Here is a 19,895-nt window from a genome sequence, read left to right on the forward strand (position 1 = left end):
ACTAGAAGACGCTGTAGTTTTCAAGGAACTAAAGTGTTTTTTGTAACTATATGCGTCACATTTCAAGATGTTGAACAAACCCCTCAGCAATATCATGCAACTTGATAACATTTTGAGAATAGAGAATAATCTTTGTCACTGTAGTATCTTGCATAAAGCAAACTGCAATTTTAACGTAAATATAAACGGAGAGAATACATGTTAATAAAAAATGATAAATAAAAGAAAAAAAACAGTAATTTTATCAAATTATCATTAATGATCATTTCTATATTATCAATAATTCTATATTATCAATAATTCATATGTTTTGAATATAATCGATCATTTCTATTCTATAATTGATCAAACCTATTATTTTAAATATATTTGTGTTATATTTTGCATCAAATCTATTATTTTATTATATATGTATAATACTAATATTAATTAAAAAAAATGTTCTGTAATACTAATATTATTTTAACGTAATAGAAAATATATTTTATGCTAGAAAAGTTTTGTAGTGGAAAATCAAGCATAAACAATTGAAAAAAATCTTTTTATTTTGACTCAAATAAATAAATAATTCTTTTATTGTCAAAAAATACAACGTACAAGTATCAGTCACACACAATGTATAGAAAAATTGTTTGTCAAACTACGGTAATATTTGTTTATGGCATTTTTCGAAGACTTTTAAAACCTAAACCAAAGTTTTCAACTATATTTCAAATGGAATTTTTCAAGATTCTATGTACACGTATTTGTTAGTGCGGCACGCCAAGAAGAATCGCAACAAAGAACAACGTTAACGTAAAAGCTGCTATCCATAGCTTCTTATTTTTTATGTCAATATCACCTTAGGACGCAAAACAAGTGCCAAGTAGAATAAGAGTTTTGGCTAAAAATAAAATGTGGACATCCTACTGGCGCAATATTCATACATACTCGTTAAGAGATGTGAGACATTGAGAAAATTGTTTTTAGACTTAAATATGTGATAAGACCCTGCAATTACACCAATTTTTATGTCCCTGCACTTTGTAAATATCATACTTGTACTTGATGTTAGACAAGTTAGTTATATTCAGTTCATAGCATCAACGGTGACAACAAGATATACACAATATGCATCTTACAAATTATATTAATGAGTCTGATGAAAAATATTTGGAATATACTTTTCACATTAACACTGCATATGCTCCATGGTCCACCATTAGTCAAGCTAGACTATTCGTTTTTATGTATTGATAAAAAATAAAAATAAAAAATCGTTTTTATGCAAAACAGAAAAATTGAGAATAAAACAGTCAAGCTAGATTATTCGTTTTTATGTATTGATAAAAAATAAAAATAAAAAAACGTTTTTATAAAAAACAGAAAAATTGAGAATAAAACATTAATCGGGAATAACATCACCAATTACTTTAACCGTAAGCCAGAAGAAAAAGAAGATACTATTGAGAAGATTAAGTTTGACCAATCTAAGGCCAAACAACAGGAACACGAAATGGTACCCACAAATAACCTTGGGACACCACTGCAGCAACAACTGCAAGTTTTGCAATGCCATACAATGTTTACCCAACAATGTCTGGGTTTCAATTCAGCCCATCATGTTTTTGGCAATAAAGGGGATGCATCACAATGGAGCCAAAGTTTATGTACTGGAAGCACATGCACAGCCATGGATAAGCAAAGCCGGTTTCATGAAAAACTTGAAGAGGAAAATGGGGATGACTCTGAGGCAACAAAAGAAATTAGAAATCTATCCAATATGTTCCAACTCAGACTGTGTCGTGTGGGATTTACCAGCCGATGATTTAATGAACCCTATGGTATAAGAAATATTATATTACAAAATAGAGGAAGCTTAGAAGCTCAACTTGTGAGACTGCATTATGGAATAAAATTCTTACAAATATGATCAATGGTACAAAATGTAAACGAGCTATTTTTACAAATTACAAATACACAACAAATGAAAAGCATATTATGCCTAACAAATTTTCTTTTTACTTCCTAACAGTATCTTTGGATTATTAGATCACGCAAAATATGATGATGAAGAGGATGTATCTGCCAGAATCTGTGAATATGGGGGAGAAATAAACATTAGGACACATATAAAATAAAAAACACAAGTAATAATTACGTTTTCCAAATCATAGCACAATATGTTTCGTCTACATAAAAGCTACCTCAAGCTGCTCTTCAGTGAATAACTCTTTCTGAACATTCCATGTGTCAGCATGGGTCCGCCGGAATTCTGCAACAGCTTTTGTAACAGTGGATTTCACAGGGGATGGCTCCCCACTAAAGCGAGCTAGTAGTGTAACATGCTCAGGCAACCAACTGAAAGTAGTTATGCAGTCAGATAACAACGGAAAACATAGTGTCAAAAGAACCAATAATTGTGTAATCAAGAAAAAAAAGCCGGTGGTTAAAAAGCAACTTAGGATAAAAAGCAACTTAGGATAAAAAGCTAAGCTTTCAAATATCTCCAAGACAAAGATAACAAAGAAAGTGTTGGACAAACCTGGGCATGTCATATGGGGCTGATAATACAGAAGCTACCAAAGCTAGTACAGCACCATGAACAGATGCTACAGACGAACCAGAGCTTGCCTTTCTGCAATTGAAAATTTCCCTACTTGATCAAACGTGAAATGTGCTATAGGAGACGGGGGGAGGGAGAGAGGGCGGGCGTGGGGGCAAGATGATCATATTAGCTGGTCAATTGACAAAAATAAATCATGTTTGCAAATCCCACCCTATACACAATGCAGTCCAGCCTACATGTTAAATAATATTTTTTTGACACGCTGGATGCACCATGACTTCACTTCTCATTAATGGAAAACATTCCAGAGTTAAATAATTAAGCTTATTGTCCATGTAGAGAAATCAAGTTTCAACTATAGCATGAATAGCTTTTTCATAAAGGTACGAAGTTACAATTACAGATATAACTTTACAAGACCATTAACAATAGATAAAGATGATATTACATTCAAAGAAATTAATCAGCATTTAGGTTTTCTGTGAGGCCCACTTTTTCACAAAACAACAACTAAACTTCACATAAACACGAGAAAATCTTCGGAACAATATTAGTTGAAAGAAGTTACCTCGATTTTCTCCTCTTTTGTACAATATTTGCCTCAACATAAGCTCGATCACGGAAATCTTTAGCTAAATCTTCATCTCCACCTTTCATTAAGCCTGCTAAAACTGCCGCAGCATGTTCTCTTACCTAGACCAAAGATTAAGTCTTCCAGAATGAGGTAATTTAAATGCAGTAATTAGAACCACATAAGATTAAATGAAAATAGAAACCATCAATAGAAGAAATCACGAGAAAAGAAAGCCAGAACATGGTTTCCCTAAAATACGTGTTCATATAAATTTGTTCACATGAGGAACTACCACTAAAAACTAATTTTTTTTTAAGTGAACACACTTTCTCCACAGGTAAGTCATACAACTTCCCATTTTGTGTGTGTGTGTGTGTGTGACGGGGGTAGCTCAACTGGTTTGAGCTAAGGGAAATGGAGGTCCTGGGATCAAACTCGGACGAAGGAGAAAAACATTAATCTAACAAACTAACTACTAGCATTTGCCATTCACAAAAAACAAAAAAACCATTTGGTGTATGATCTTGCTTCATTCACAACCCTGTTCTTAAAAGTGGAAAGAGGTTCCAGGCTAATAGACAAGTAGGACCTATCAGGTGAAAACTTCTCAACAAGCTTAGGATTTTATATATAGTACAGACGTCTCATCCTAAATCACCCAAATTCCAAAATAAAGGGAGAAAAACAACATAGTTTGCACTTCTATTTAAAGAGCGAGAGCTTGCCTCAACTTGGTTGTCTACTAGTAACTTCTCAACCGTTCTCCAAATTTCTTGTTTCTTTGAACTTGAGAGAATGAAAGTGTGCCTGTTAAAGATGGGAACAAACCTTTATTTTCATCTGTTTGATAACAGGCAGTAGTAAGATAATTATGAGAAATTTTGCGAAAATTATTACAATGAAAAACTTCTGAAGTACTATTTGCTTATATTTCAAAAGAGGGATTTAAATCAGTTGTCTTAAAAATCAAATATTACCACATGAAGATAAATGCGTATAAGGACTCCAACTATTTAAACTTTAAAGTATGGTATGCTGAAGCAAACCAGTCACAAGATCAAATACCTGTACATGAAAGTACGCAGATATGTCAATGTAGCGGATCTCGTTCGCCAGTTGGAATCATTGGCAGAAGAAAGAATCACATCTATGGCCTTTTGGAGGTGAGGTTCCCAAACAATCATCCATTTTAGTAATTCAAATGCTGCCTTGGCTAATGTTGACAAATCCTTATTTGATGTCTCCTTCAAAAGAAAACAACATTACTCAGAAGTGTGATAACCGATATACTTGAAATTGAATGATGATAGAGAAAGGAAATGAATATAAAAAATATTCTAGGCAATCGTCCGCTTTTTGCACAAAATGTTAGTACCTCTCTCAGACAGGATTGAACCTTGGTTCACTATGTTGTGGGAGTCTAGCCCCTTCTGCTAGATCAACCCTTGTTGGTAAATGTTGTCTAATTTTTTAATACAACTTCTCAAAGGTATAGGAATGTTAAAAGCAATGTTGTGCGTACCCTCATTAAAAGTCTTGCAGCAGTAAGCTACACAAATTGACACATGATTTTCTATTTCACTAATCATTAATTCCATGTAACCGCAAAAGCATCTCAATTGAAGTGTCCTGATATGAATTTAGCATAATAATGAGAAATGGAAGCTTGTCTATAGAAAGAAAATTGCCTATCTCTGTAGTTAATACCAGCCACTATAACAGCGCTATGTAGGGTAGAAGCCTCTAGGCGCTACAAGAATCCTTGTTGCATTAAATTTTTGAGCATCAGTGGCAGAGTTTGACTGACTTTTTTGTAAATGATAGGTGGTGTAGCGGTTACTCCATTGGTTTTTAGCTTCGACGCAGAGTTGGAATCTTGCCTATGGAAATTCGCACATGTGCCTGGTATTATGGTGTAAATTCTTGTATTATTTCCCCAAACATCGACGTAGCAGCCATATCGCTACCTACTATAGCACTTCAGCGTTGAGGATCAGCTGCTATCCGCCATAGACTACATAGCCACCTACTAATATTTTATGCAAGGACATGCACAGGTATTCTTGAACTCTAAGAACCTCAATTAAGAAATTCCAAGATTTCAAGGGATTATACTTCAGATTTGGTCACATTCTTTGCCGGCAACCATGTTACTGGTTTTAGGATTTTGGTGGAACCAGAATCTTGGAAGAAAGTTATGAGCAAAAATTTCAAGATATATTATCCTATTAATCAACTCCTGGAAGAAAATCAGGATTCTGAGTTTGGTGTTTTTACGAAACTTTGGTTAATACCAATAACATAATCTGGTGTCTAAACTTGAAGGCTTAAGAGAATAAGAAAATCAAAATCCTCAAAAAAAAAATCATACAATTTGTGAAAATAAAATACACAATCAAGTTCACATAATAAGGGAAGAAATTGGATCAGAGTTATGAATATTGTCAAACATGAAGTAAAAAATTGCATATCATCATAAATACAGTCAAATGTTTAGCACAAACCTGCAAGGAAATCACAGGATAAAGAAGCCCCACAATCACATCACGTAGATAAGAGGATCTCCCAGACTTCAACGATGAGATGATAAAGTAAAGTAGCTGCATTTGTTTGGAACAGTAAACAATTAGTAAAACAAATAGTAAAAAATATAATAATAAGTAAAAGCAAAATCCATAAATATATATCTCATATTAGTACCGTTTCCATCCATTTCATATCATCTTGTGAATCCCCGTCTAAATGCCCATTTTGAGAATTTGTATCTATTGTATTCACAGCTTTATCTGATTGAGAAGCAATATGAATGTTCACAACTGCTTCAGCTGCTCTCTCTATAAGACAATGAACCCAACTTTCATCTTTCATCAAATTATCAGCATCGTTGGTTCTCTCATCACCCACATTATCACGATGACTTGAATGATATAGCCGAATGTTAGAGCATAATACAGAAAGGGTAACACCTAGAGCCTCCCTCACCTGTGGCATATTAAAATAGGTCAAAACCAAAAACAATTAAGGAAATGTCTACCCACTTATATATTCATATTGCAGAACAGGGAGGGGGCATCTGTTCCAGAGCCAAACCGCTTATTCCAACCACTCTCTCCAAATGGATGCATATAGAAACAGAGATCTTTTATGTTCAAATACTACCTACCATGCATTAGTTAATAAATTTATGCATGGCTTCAATGTAAGTTTTTCTCCTTGCAACTTCCCCAACTATTTTTAAAATCAAAATCATATACCCAAAATTTTGTTATGATAATTAACACTAACCCTATATACGTAATTCCATAAAGAGATAAACCAGAGCACAGTAGTGTATACAGCAGTTATATTCTCCGGGACAGTCAACCAAGTCAAGTGATACAATACGCCTTAAAGATGTAAACTCAGCTATATTCTAGATCAGTCTATTTAAAAACATTAGGAATTTGAACTATAATCAAATTGGCTGGAAACAAGGGAGGGTGGAAAGTAATGGATCAAATGGAGAGTTAAAACATGATTGATTAAATATAAAGGTTCAGAGGAAATGCATACTTGGGCTGATGAGTGGCACATATTACCAAGAACTTCCTTCAGCAGGGTATTGTGGAGCTGGATTTCAGCTAATGGCATTTTCTGTGGAGATATTTCTATAAGTGAAGCAGCCAGAAAAGCATATCGCTTGGCTGTTACAGTGGTAGCTACTGTTGGAGGTAAAGGTGTCATCAAGGAATCCAGAATTTTCTGCCTCAAAAGAGGAACTCTTGTTCCAAACTTTCCTTTACCAGTAACGGCATATCTTATGCAAGAGGACCACTCAGGAACTGATTCAACAGATGGTGCTAAAATTATATTCTTCAACTGGGGCATCAGCCAGCTTTCCCATGCTCCTGACAGACCGTCAATATCAGAATGCAGCACACCTGCCAATGCTTCAGCGGCTACACACTGTTTAGACCTCTCCTTAGCAATTGTAAACTCGTCTACTGCATCTTTAAGAGCCAACACTACAGGCATGCCACATTCTTGTACTAGCCGCTTGAAAATACGAGCAAAACTAGAGTAGAATGTATCACTTCCTAAAAAGGAGATCCAACTTGGTGTACGTGGCCATGAAGCCGAAAATTCAAAATAAAAACGGGTTATGGATTTGTCTGCTAAGCTTTGAATACTGGAATCTCCTTGGTTTCCTCTAGAAGCAGATTCATTGTCAGTTATTATGTGAACATGAGAAAGACTAGTGAGTGTGTCATTGAAGAAATCATCTTCCTGAAAAGTTTGGGTTAAAGCTCCTTCTAGGGATGACTTGACATGGCCTTTCAAATCCTCGAGTACGTCAGATTTCTCACCAGGAGACAACTTATAAGGTGATTCCTTTAACAATGTATTCAGAGCCGAAATAGCAAGTATCCTTGTCTGAGGAAGTTGACTTTTCAAATTCTTCAAGAAGTGTCCTAAATAAGAAACAGTATGAATAGCATAAAGACAGGTGCATAAAAAGGTGCAGAAATGCCGACTTTTAATGTGCAAAAGGCAAGCAAAAAAAGTATAACAGAAAACGAAAGATCCAGAAGCAAACAAGAAGCTGTACAAACCAGCAGCTTCACTGAGGATTTTAGAAGATGAATTTGGATGGCTCCGAGACGCCAAAGCCAGAAGGAGCAGAACTCTGTTAGCCATCAAATTATATCTGAAAAAACCGAAACTATCAGGTAACATTTTAAATGTGCAAGAATTTCAACAGAAAGCTTAAATAAGTTGACAAATTGTGAAGCGCCGTGTAAAAAGTAAAATAAATGAAAAGGAAGCAGATGAGAGACAGAACACAAATATACAGAAGAACAACTCATTAATCATGAGTCACTATTTTCAAACCAAATGAATGGACACCTACCGCCAATGCAAGCCAGTAGAATCAAAACTCATAGAACCAATCTGAGAAACCAAATCGGAAAACTCCAGTCCACCGTTATGATTATCTTTGTCTGATATCCTGAAAAAGCTTCTAGATACTCCAGAAAATTGTATATTGTACTTCACAAAAAGCTGTTGGAAGTGAGGAAAGGTTAAACAATGAAAAGCACATAATAAAATTGTAGTAATCCGATGCAGGGAAGCTTACCTCATTAATTGCTTTCTGAGATTTCAGGGATTCGTGATGAGAACTTCAAAGAAGATGCAAGGAAAGTATTATTCTCTAATGTTACACAAGTTATACCGATTTTTATCTAAAAGGGGAAACAGAGAAAATAGAATTACCTTGATAGAATTGACAAGATAAATGAAGAGAATGACTTTTGATCCTAGAATCAAAGAAACTATGTAAGAGGAATGAAAATATTAGCTGTCAATAAAAGAATTTTAAAAAACCTAATCCTTGACAATCACCGTAGTCAAATGCTTGAGAACTGTTTGTGAGGCAAGGACTGAACAAGAACCCAAGACTGTATACTCCTTGGCATTTGGGTCCTGCAAGTTATTAGTAAGACTGATGACACATTTTGAAATCATAGAAGGCCATCGCTTGATCAGCTTCACTAGAGCTTTCCCTGCAAGCCTAGTTCATAAAAGAAACTTAATCAGGCATAAAACAGCACAGCAGTTGTATTCAGTAAAACATGTTAAATTATTGGATGAGACGTTAGCTCACATCCAAAAGGAAAGAGAATCAAGATAAATATTTGTAGAACAACTAAAAGAAATTAAACTTAACTTCTATAACACATGAAACCTCAAAGTAAACATGGTCTGAATATTACATTGATGCATGATGATAAGACTAATCACTGTATAGATGATTCTGACTGGGGGTTTCTAACTTCCAAAATAAATTGGTTTCATTTTACAGAAAAAATTAGTGGTTGACTTAACAGGCGATGTAAGCAGTTCAACCTAAATAAGAAAATATGAAGCATCTATTCTTGGATTGTAACATGAAGACGGAACTATACCACGACTTTATTCTTAAGCACATCAGCAATTACAAACAATATTTTTATGCCCTTTTCTCTTTTCCTAATAAACTATTGCAAATTTATGGTACACACTATAGAAATCAAATCCATGCCATCTTAGACCATTGGAGGTGCAACACCCTCTAAATTCTATATAAATGCAAAGCCTATGAACTGATTTCAATGTGTTATTTTTCTCTCCAGCAAAAGAATTCTGGATTATTTGTTTGTTCGTTGAATATCATTAATAACATAGCTACGGGTGAAATATTAAAATAAATGCTACATAGTAAACCAATAGCTAACATATAAATACCAAATAATATAGAAATCAAAATTTCAGTTGGCTATTGATTCCTCAATCACTTACAGGCGGACAGTTTCATAGCTATGCAAAGCGAGATTCAGTAAATCATCCATCAAAATAGTCACGTGTTCAGGTGGACAATAATTCCCACTTGTACGGTAAAGATGATAGGATGCTTGTGAAGACCTCCAGGTATTGTGCATGAATGCCTTGTCGATAAGAGCCCACCTAGGTCTGAAATGACCACAAACTCAGACTTATCAAAAAGTTCTTGCGTTTAAGAGCGAAGAGTGGTCAAAGTATTAGTACCTTTTCTTTCCTTTAGAATGAGATGACACGATAAAATTAATTGGTGGTTCTATTATGGCAGCAGATTCCAACTTCCAAGACTGTCTGTGACTTGACCACTCATCATATTCCAAACTTCCTGTGTTTGAAAAGGGTTCGGAATTAGTTAGGTTGTGCATGTACAAACAGAATTTGGAATAATATGCAAACACTTGATTGAATGGAGAATTCAATACCATAATTTCCCAAAGCGTCAATAATACGAATAACGAGTATCAACAGGATGCTGTCATCAGATTTATTCTCGATGACATATCTGTTAAACAGACAAAGTTTAATAGCATTTCCGGATCGAAAACCACATAGTCATAAGTTGAAGGGATGATGCATAGAGTAGCAATATATGTGACACTTACTTGCAGGCTGCATGTACAATTTCAGTAGCCTTTTCTCTCAGAGCAGTAGTTCCAACAGTACAGCCTGTTGCCCCAGCAATTAGAAATGTATGGTTTGAATCTTCAACCATTCCATTCTTAGAGGCTGGGACAAAATCAGGCAAGCAAGAAAAAAGTCCTTGCAAAGACGACTCAATACGTAAAAGAGTCACTTTCAAGTGCTCTTTCTCATCTCCTGCATATAAAATTACATTCAATATAACAGTTAGAAAAGCATACATTTGTATTATTATCCTATAGGAATTTCCTTCATAGAAAACTACCACCCAAATATGTCTTATGATAAACAAATTACTATATCAGAAAAAGAAGAAAACTCCAAGAAAACAGAATAATACGTATCAGCATAATGAACATAGATAATTTCAAGAACTATTCATAATTAATACAAGTTTTCATCGTCAAAGAGGAACTAAAATAAGAAATCTTGCTAATAAACACAGGATAACTAATTAACTTTTTTGAGACAAATGCTTATTTGTTATACCTTGATCAGCATGAATTTTAGTTTGGCATATTTTCAACAGATCATCCAAAGCAGACTTAAAGTGAATATCTAAAAGCTTGTTTGCAAAATGAATTTCTTCATCACAGGGAATATGCCACTTTGGAATCAACCTTTCGTCAGCAGAAAAATCTTTCGTACTAATCCACTCTTCTAGAGCAACAACATCAGGGTGACTAAGAACACACCTTGAATCCCAAAAAACAGTGTTTGTTACTGAAGATATACAGCCACAGAATCGCAGAAAAAATACCACGCAAACATAGTGAAATGAATGAACCCTTCTAATACATACTTATATTGGTCTATTGGATAATAGTGAATCTGACTTCCAAGAAGAGACCTAAGAAGATGATCAGCAGCACCATTAACCTGTCAATGAAAAGAGCAATCAAATATAGATATGAAACCAATGGAGTACTACTCCGCACCAAATTCATGTGCATTAGTAAAAGAATACAATCAGCATATTTGAAGAAACGGATCAAGTGTGCCCGTAAGAGTAAGACCTTCCAAGATGGTGAGTCAAAAGCCAAGAAGATAACTTCCTTTAATTGATCCTTGTAGCGGAGGAGTGCTGGACCTCCATACGTGATACCAACTGATAATATCTTTAGTTGATAGTCAATTGCAGCCTCAAGAGCTGGTGAAATTGTGGACCTAACCTGAAGTAGAGAAGTCTCAGCTTTCCAGAGAATCCATAGGCAACTTTGAAGTCAAAGACAATCACAAATAACCAAACTCAGGTACCTTGGTTGAAGCAGAAGTATCAAAAGTCCCACCTCCTCCAAATCCAGTGCCTGGTGTTCCTTTCAAAGAGGATGTCACAGACACTAATATTGGCTCAACAAGTTGACTAACTGCTTCTTCCGGGTTTGAGTGAACACACGCACAACAGAGCAATCCAACCTCTGCAATAGCACCAGGAAGAATGTTTGTCGCCACAAACTTGGAAATTTTCTTCAATGCCTGTTTGATATGTCAGTGAAGTGCAAGACAATATATTAGCTCAGAAAAAGTTGTCTATATCAAGTATTTTTAAGTTATAAAGTAATACCTGATTGTATAGTGATTTTGAAAGCCTCCCAAGAAGAATTTCAAGAACACAAAAGTAGTATGGACCCTCGTCAACTAGAAAAGTTCCTGACGAAGCTGACGAGTGCAGACCTTCATTTCTAATATACCAAAAACCAGTTATCCAATTATGAAAGCATAATAACATACATAAAATCCACTTAAACAACATCTTTGCCAAATAAAATTACGTGCAAGAGAGGAGGGATTTTGACACCATTACTTACAAAACACTGCTGGGTTCTAAGTGTAGAAGTAGGGAAAACAGACGGCATAAGAACTCATCCAGCCATTCAGAAAAACGGATCATTGGCATAAATGATAAATCGTCAATTTTATCATCCAATAAAGCCAACTGCATTTACACAGTAGAGTGGTCAATTTTATCATTCAATATATCTAGAAGACGTTTATTCAATATATCAAGAAGTTGAAACTCACATTTGAAAATATGGAACCAATTAATTGCATGGTAGCTAAAGTTTTCGGAGGGTCATTAGCATCCATGCCAAGTAATGCATTAGATAATGAAACCCCCACAAGATCAATGAATGCTTCATCACCACCGCCAAGATCAACTTGTTTCATGGAGGAAGCCGATACAGATGTATAAAATAGTGAGCGCCCAACAAATGCCACAGACATAACTGCAATTTTCAACTGGTGGGTGGCAGTCATCTGGCCAGGCAAAATGAATATGGTCAGAAAGACAAATTAACACAATACAGTATACTTTCAAAGAGTATCCCTCAGTGGACATATTACCAAGAAGAAAATATTATTCTTTGTAATGCCACTGACCACATATGATTTCTGAAATTCTACCATGAAAAATATTCAAACAACACAACTAACCGTCTCAAGGGCCATTTGAAACCTAGATGCCACAAATGGAAGGACCAGTGAGGGTTCCACATAAGACAATATAGATGTTGCTGCAGCAACTGTCTCAGAGAGATGCTCATTCTTGCTGTATTGACCACGATCAATTAACTTTAGCATTGTATTCACAAAGAAGACCCTCTCTGATTCTCCAAGATGCTGTTCAGTGGGTCTGCAATTATTTATACCCCTGTAGAACAGAGTTTTTCAGTTCCATAAAACAGAAGCAGGAAGGAAAAAAAACAGAATAGATGACAAATGATAATTGATCCGTACAACTGTTCATTTTGTAGACGCTTCTGAAATTGAATCACCAAATGAAACAAAAACCGCTCCAGTGAGTAAGTCCATCGACCACCATTTGAGGGATGATAGTATCTAAGGGAAGGAAAAGAAAACAACAAAAAGGGAATAATTGAATTGAAGAAAAGGTAAACTTAATTAAGCTAAATATTGCAAGCAATGTGTAAGTAAACTAACTGTTCCAGAATGTTGACCAATTTCTCAAAGTGCTGTTTCGCGGAACTGCCAGGTCTTAGCAAATATACCTGTAATTGCAATTACAAAAGATCGCTATTAAAACTAAGAAACCAGCAACATGGCTCAAATGTTAGAATCCCAGAAAAATAAGGAACAACATATTTTCTTACAATTGACTTGGAGATAGCCTTTGCAGGGGTGGAAGTTCTATTGGCAAACAAGAACCTTGTGTTTCTTGGGACATCCAGTGAAAAGGGATATGATCCACTTCCATTTGCAACAGGAACCTGGGATTCATTAGTGCAAGCATGAAATGAGGCAAAATCCAAATGACTAACCAAAGGAGTAAGCTATGGAAATAAAGATCAATTAGCTTTACAAATATTGAAAGTAATGAAATATATACAAAACATAGCAGGACAACATGTGGGTGTACCTACAGATCAACTAATCCAATAAGTTTTGCCAGAGGATGCATTTTTTACTGTAAACAAGAATTTAAAAGTGAAGCAGCTAGTTTTGATAGCATGCTCATGACTTTGCAGGAAATAACTGATACAGCTGTGGCATTAAGATTGCCATTTGTTGGAGGTATGTTTGGAAATGGATTGGAATTCCTACTTACATAATAATGCATCTCAAAGTATATCTTTCAATGTTTGTATATATGCATGAAAGTTGATAGGGAACTATATAAACATGGCTATTAAGAAGGACCGTGCTGGTCTTGTGGTAGAATAATGTGCCTGTTTGTTATATATTTAAAAAAATGGAGTTTTCTTTGTATTTCTAAAAATTATTTTTTTGGAAATATATTCAAAAATAGTAGAAGTTATTTCAAACTCGTTTTCATAAGTTAATGAAGAGATTATGATATGCACTAACATAAACATTCAGTTAGAAAATTTATATAGTAAAGATCACCTATTTTTTCAAAAAGACATCTTTCAAAAATTATTTTTATGAAAAGCTATTTGAAATAGCTTCTTATTTCAGAGATTTTTAAAATTTTATCATCCAAAAAAAATTTCAACAAAATGATGAAATATTTAGAATGACGTTTTAAGATAAGCTATTCAAACGAATTTTTCATTTGTAGCTTTCTTCAAAAAATTCTGTTGAAAAATTATAGAAAAAAGATGGTACACTAAAGAAATCTATTTTAGTTTCGCAGCTTAAAGCATGAGGATTGGCACCATCTAGCTTCCTTGAAAATTTCCTATTGAGAAGACAGTGCTTATTTGTTTGTGTTAAAAAGTCCCACATCGGACAAAAGATGGCCTAAACATGTGTTTATATAAGTGGGGGGGGAGGGGTCCCCACCTCACAAGCTGATTTTGTAGGGATGTGTTGGGCCCAACCACAATTTCTAAGAAGGTGTAAACTGATTGGCAGCGGGTAATTCCAGTGTATTTATCAAAAGACAAGAGATATAGGGTATAAATATGTGATCAATTATGCGAAAAAACCAAACATTCAGCACTACGCTCTAAGATAAACATCATTCTTTTAATATTCGCCACTAATTAATTGTGTTTCACTACATCAGTGTTAAAAAACATCTTTTAAATGTTGAAAAGGTGAAATCTCAGTCGCAATAACAAAAGTTTGTAAATATTTAAAAATGGAGAAAAAACAACACAATAGATTATCTTTAAATGAAGTGCTTAAGATAGAGATAGCATGTATGTACTTCTGATAATTTTCAATCAATTTGTAAATCAAAATGTGAATAAAAATAATTGATATGCTCACCTCAAACATATTTAAGTATTTAGCAAAAAGCAAAGGCAACAACCCCTCCCAATCAACATTGTGGTAATTTTTTACAACACGAGCTATGACATCTGCCCACTGACTGTTCCAGAATTGGCAATTTGGTATAGATTCCCACAAGTCTATACACTCCGTAATCCAATCACTGCGAATTCAATTATAAGACTTCATCGCACAGGAAGTCATATCAGATATCACAAAACATAAATTTCCTAACAAATTTATGCTTCTTACTGTGTATAAAAGGCCTGATTATCCAGATTTGTTGGGAGAAACAGTCTAGCAAATCCAGATCCTTCAAAGGATGAATTATGCCATGGGTTTTGCAATAAAGATCTACAAATCATTCATTGACCCAAAGAAAAATAATTAATAAGCAAATAAATTAAACAAAACCGAAATTCAAAAAAACATAAAAGTCCTAATACACGTCCAATGGAAACATATACAATTCACTTCCATTTATCTCAGTGTCAATAAATAGTACAAAATAAATAAAGGCATAAGGAGAAAAACTTGTGATAATTCGAGAATAAAACTATGCAGAAACAATGTCAGAGCACTCACTTAAACTCGGACCATATCTCAAAGGCAGAACCCGATGGGAAGAATCTTCGGCAGGACTGAACAAGTGAAGTTATAGTTTCAAAATGACGTTGTCTTACCCTCCATCCTTCTGGGCCTGTACTTCTGCAACAATGATATAATTCATAATCACCAGCCTAAAATTACTGAACCTAATACGAAGCAAAGAATTAAATTGTTCAATATATTCAATTAAGTATTTTGCTTTAGAACGGACTACTAAAATTACTTTTTTTTTTAACGAACTAAGAAAGTAACATTGAAATCAGAGAAAAGCTTAAGTTCATAATTAGAGATAACTTGTGTTTCCCTCAAAAAACAGATAACTTTTGTGTTCATTTCTAATTCAAGTTTTAAATCAACTGGAATTATTTTCTTTTTTTTCCCCTTTGTTTTCAATGATAAAACTAAGAAATCATAAATTTCAGAGCTAGGTATTGCAAACTATTAACAATGCAGAATAACTTCAAAGTTTAAACCAATTAAGACTGCAATATTGACAGTAACAGTACAAACCTTACCTAGTAAAATGTGTGCAAATCAACGTATCATACAGAGGCCTCCATTCAATAGTCAGTGCAATCTTTTTCCTATACTTGTTGAGTAGCCTGACTAATAAATTTCCCCATCTAACCTAATAAACAAAAAATGACACATTCATTTAAAAGCATGAAAAGACATGAAAACAAGAAAACTCCATATCTCATCCAAGAAAAAATGCAGCACCTGAGCATAAAGCTTATTACGGGACATGTGAAATAGTTCAAGACCCGTCTGAATAAGGGTCCGGACATCTTCCAAAGACACGTCACTTTTTGCCTTTATGAAACTGCACAACACATAAAAGTCAGATTAACTTCCATAACCAACTCCATTCAGATACAACCTATGAACGAAAAACCCCATCTCCACTGCTAACAATGCAATTTGGAATGCAATGAAGGGCGAGTAGATACTGATAAGAATCTTCAATTGAATAACAAACACTGAAACTAGTGATAACAGAACTACCAAAACAATGAAACAAGCGTAATTGTTTATACACAATATATGATGTGATATTACAGACACAATTAAACCCTGACAACACTCTCAAGAATTATGTGTTTTGATTTGCTTAATCAAAGAAAATAATCGCTTTTCTTTGACAGGTACCAGAGGGAAGTTTTGATAACGAAAACTATACAGCAACCCACTTGGGTTGGTTTGGTGGTATTGGCTTGGTACTTTGAAGTGTTCTCCTCTCAAGGTCTCGGGTTCAATTCCTCCCAGTACCAATTTCAGTGGGCTAGTCCATTCAAAAACAATGACGCCAGACATGACATTGACACGTACACACTGATGATAATTTAAAATCGAAGTGATTGATCATAACTATACATGTGTCGGTGTCGGACATTGTACAGTGTATGCTCCTTCAATATAAAGTGGGAGTGGTACATAGAACAGAAGCCATTATTTCTCTCATAATTAAGCTGACCCAAACATAATTAAGCTGACTGTTGTTATATAGGAGTTATAGCAGCGCTATACCACTATAGAGTAGCAGAATTCAGACAAATCACTCTGCCAGTGTTTCGTGATTCGCTATTTAGTACAAAATGTTGTCAATTAGCGGCTATTGTGGTGCTATCGCGCTACTGTTTTGCTATCCGCGTGTGACAACTATGCAGTCTCCTCAAGTACTGTTCACACTATGGTAATCAGAATAATTGTAAATTCCTTCCAATACAGTGAAAAAATCAGAGTCTAAAAAGACTTAAAACCATGAAGTCAATAACGTTTCAGTAACTAACTTCAATATTCAAAACCTCACCAAACCTTCGAATTCGATCACAACAAATTTTCTTCGTGTAAACACAAAATCTTGCAACAATTACCACTAAAAAAAATCACTACTACCTAAAATCAATTAAAAATAAGCAAAAAAAAACAAATCAATTGAAACAAAAACACGATAAAATCAAAATATAACAAGAAAAAAGAAATTAAAGAAAACGAAAATCAGCAACGAATGAAGAGAGAGAAAATTGAAGAGTTGAAAAATGGAACTAACAGGTCAAGAACGGAGATGTATTTGAGAGTAGAATAAACGGATTCGGGATCGTCACGGTTGAAGGAAGAGTTGACGGCGGCGATGATGCGAGCAAAGGAATCTCTTTCACCGGCGGTTTGAGCCGCCACCGGTGGCGGCAACCATGCATTGTAGAGATGCATTTTTTTTGTTCTTTCGAGAGAAATGAAGAAGAATAAGGTTTTGGTAGTTATAGAACTGTGAATGTGAATTTATATAAAGAGTGTGTGTGTGTAGGTGCGAGGATTGAAGATTTAGAGTCAGAGGTACTTTCTGAACAAGAAAGGTAAATTCATTGAGTTGAAGAGAAAGGAGAAGTGTGAAACTGAATATTATTATTTTATTTATTAGTATTATTGTTTATTAATTAATCTGTTGATTTTGTTGTTGTTGTTACTATGGATGGGATGAAAATATGACTTGGGTTTTTGGTTGCATTGCAATTGACTTTTACACTATGATGAAGCCGCCATTAGATTCAAGGGTAATTGCTTCCAACTATTTTAACACTCTCCATTAGCAAGGTGAAGCAAAATATAATCTCATTTCATTACCACATTAGTATTAGTTGCGACATATAATGAGCTGTTTTGATTTTAGTACTATTGTTATAGATAATAAATTTCTTCGAAATATATTTCGGTGTAGGTGTTCAAATATTCAAAATAAAATTGTATATTGATCTAAAAAATTAAATAATTTTTGTAAAAACTATAAGATTGGATCGAATTTCGAATCACTTTTTTAAAACCAAATCAAACAGCTCATTAATTTAATCTCTATTATATATTAGTATTATATATTACATTGATATATATTTTTTTTGTTTTTCATTGTATATATTGCATTAATTTAATCTCTATTATCAATAATTCATATATTTTGAATATAATTGATCATTTTCATTCTATAATGCTAATTTTTAAATATATTTGTGTTATATTTTGCATAAAGTCTATTATTTTACTGTGTATGTATAATACTAATATTGATAAAAAAAAAATCACATGTTGCATTTTGGATGTCCTAAAATCGATCCAAATTAAACAACATATATTTGAATCGAATCAGATTTTTTTCAGAATAGTCATCCAAACCAAACTAAACCGCATTTGATTTCTATTTTAAATGGGATAATTTTTTACCTCAAAAGCATATCAAACCGTAAGACGACCTAGGTTTGTAAAACCGAAAAAGATTAAGAAGGAGGTTTGTTATTTAAGCCTTGTTGCTAACAATTTTTTCTCTCCCTAGCAAGCTAATCAAAGTAGATTTTGAATTTGTGTCCATTTGTTTAATGTGCAGTGTTATTTGAACAATTATTTGGTTGATAACTTTTTGCACAATCATAATTTACAAAGAAAAAGTAGGTATTTGCACAAAAACCAAAGTAATAGATAGATAAAGTAAAAAATAATGTGAGTGTGAGAGAAAAAATTGTAACAAAAATTATTAAAAAATATATGTTTAGATATCATTTCTCTGTTTAATTTAGTATTTGTCTTTCTTTTAGTTAAGCCTACAATACCACGTCACTTTGAAGACTTTTAGCAAATTTTAATTCCAATGGTATAACACTTTAAGAACAAATGAATCCCACAAGTTATATGTCACATCTTATCTTGATATCTATAAATTTACATATATTCCTTTAAAACGAACAAAACAAATCACCTCATATTTATTCTTGATTGGTTAAGAAATGATTCTTACATGTGACATTTACATCATCGCCTCCACCGGTAGAATTTGTAAGAACGTATTCTTACTCTCTGTTTTTACAAGAACATATATTTACATATAAAAAGCTAATAAAGGATTGTATTTTTACAAAAATAAAATAGTTTTTATACATAATTAAACAAATTGTGGGATATGAATAGTGTTTCTGATCTCTTTTTACTTTTGACTACGTAAAGTCTTTCTTATATTCCGTCCTAGCTTAGTAGCTTGGCCTAAAAGAAAAGGATTTTTACAATTGTTGAACTAAAATAAAAGAAAAGGATTGGTGTTTGACGTACGAGTCTTCGTGTAATCATGACAACCTTACACCACGATGGATTCACGGATGCTTTGTTTGGCAGGCCATTAATAAGGAAATATAATTGGGAGGGTAGTGTACCCCAACAAGGTGGTCTCTTAGCTAAGTTTTTCGGATGAAATTAGTTACCAATAAGTTTGCGATATCGCATAATATATGTAGGGTTAAAGGGTTTGAAGCTTAGACAGATTTTTTATTTATTCATTTTAGTATGAATTTAATCAAGGCCGTTTCTAAGATTTTGTTGGATTAGAGCGAACCTACAATTTAGACTCTAACTAGTAAATATATATAAACATCAAACTTGATAAAAAAAACTAAGCAATTTTTTTAGGGCATAACAGAACCCTAGAGA

At 34.0% G+C, this 19,895-nt stretch overlaps 1 protein-coding gene across 1 annotated transcript; it reads right to left on the bottom strand.

Moving 5' to 3' along the window:
* Nucleotides 1–1,763: 1,763 nt before the first annotated feature.
* Nucleotides 1,764–17,812, bottom strand: LOC25490747 (proteasome activator subunit 4). Its single transcript, XM_013604638.3, has 35 exons — nucleotides 17,482–17,812; nucleotides 16,152–16,254; nucleotides 15,947–16,059; nucleotides 15,408–15,530; nucleotides 15,075–15,176; nucleotides 14,820–14,985; nucleotides 13,235–13,351; nucleotides 13,065–13,132; nucleotides 12,861–12,962; nucleotides 12,558–12,774; nucleotides 12,144–12,380; nucleotides 11,930–12,057; nucleotides 11,686–11,803; nucleotides 11,379–11,597; nucleotides 11,138–11,293; nucleotides 10,924–11,000; nucleotides 10,611–10,816; nucleotides 10,085–10,298; nucleotides 9,905–9,984; nucleotides 9,690–9,807; nucleotides 9,444–9,614; nucleotides 8,508–8,676; nucleotides 8,379–8,422; nucleotides 8,242–8,284; nucleotides 8,014–8,165; nucleotides 7,715–7,809; nucleotides 6,675–7,573; nucleotides 5,823–6,104; nucleotides 5,627–5,722; nucleotides 4,188–4,366; nucleotides 3,848–3,929; nucleotides 3,117–3,241; nucleotides 2,525–2,617; nucleotides 2,187–2,340; nucleotides 1,764–2,074 (listed from the first exon to the last, which is right to left on the bottom strand). Exons 1-35 carry the CDS (start codon nucleotides 17,640–17,642, stop codon nucleotides 2,033–2,035), a joined length of 5,451 nt encoding a protein of 1,816 aa, XP_013460092.2. The 5' UTR covers nucleotides 17,643–17,812; the 3' UTR covers nucleotides 1,764–2,032.
* Nucleotides 17,813–19,895: the final 2,083 nt, after the last annotated feature.

This window comes from Medicago truncatula, chromosome 3 (assembly GCF_003473485.1).
Source record: "Medicago truncatula cultivar Jemalong A17 chromosome 3, MtrunA17r5.0-ANR, whole genome shotgun sequence".
NCBI lineage: Eukaryota > Viridiplantae > Streptophyta > Magnoliopsida > Fabales > Fabaceae > Medicago > Medicago truncatula.

Bases quoted from the DNA above. Each gene is read 5' to 3' on its own strand.
- LOC25490747 (XM_013604638.3), bottom strand. From the start codon at position 17,642: ATGCATCTCTACAATGCATGGTTGCCGCCACCGGTGGCGGCTCAAACC. The intron at 15,177-15,407 runs GTGAGTGCTCTG...AATGATTTGTAG, and splicing joins GAGATATGGTCCGAGTTTAA to ATCTTTATTGCAAAACCCAT. The intron at 11,001-11,137 runs GTCTTACTCTTA...TTTCATTGACAG, and splicing joins TTGACTCACCATCTTGGAAG to GTTAATGGTGCTGCTGATCA.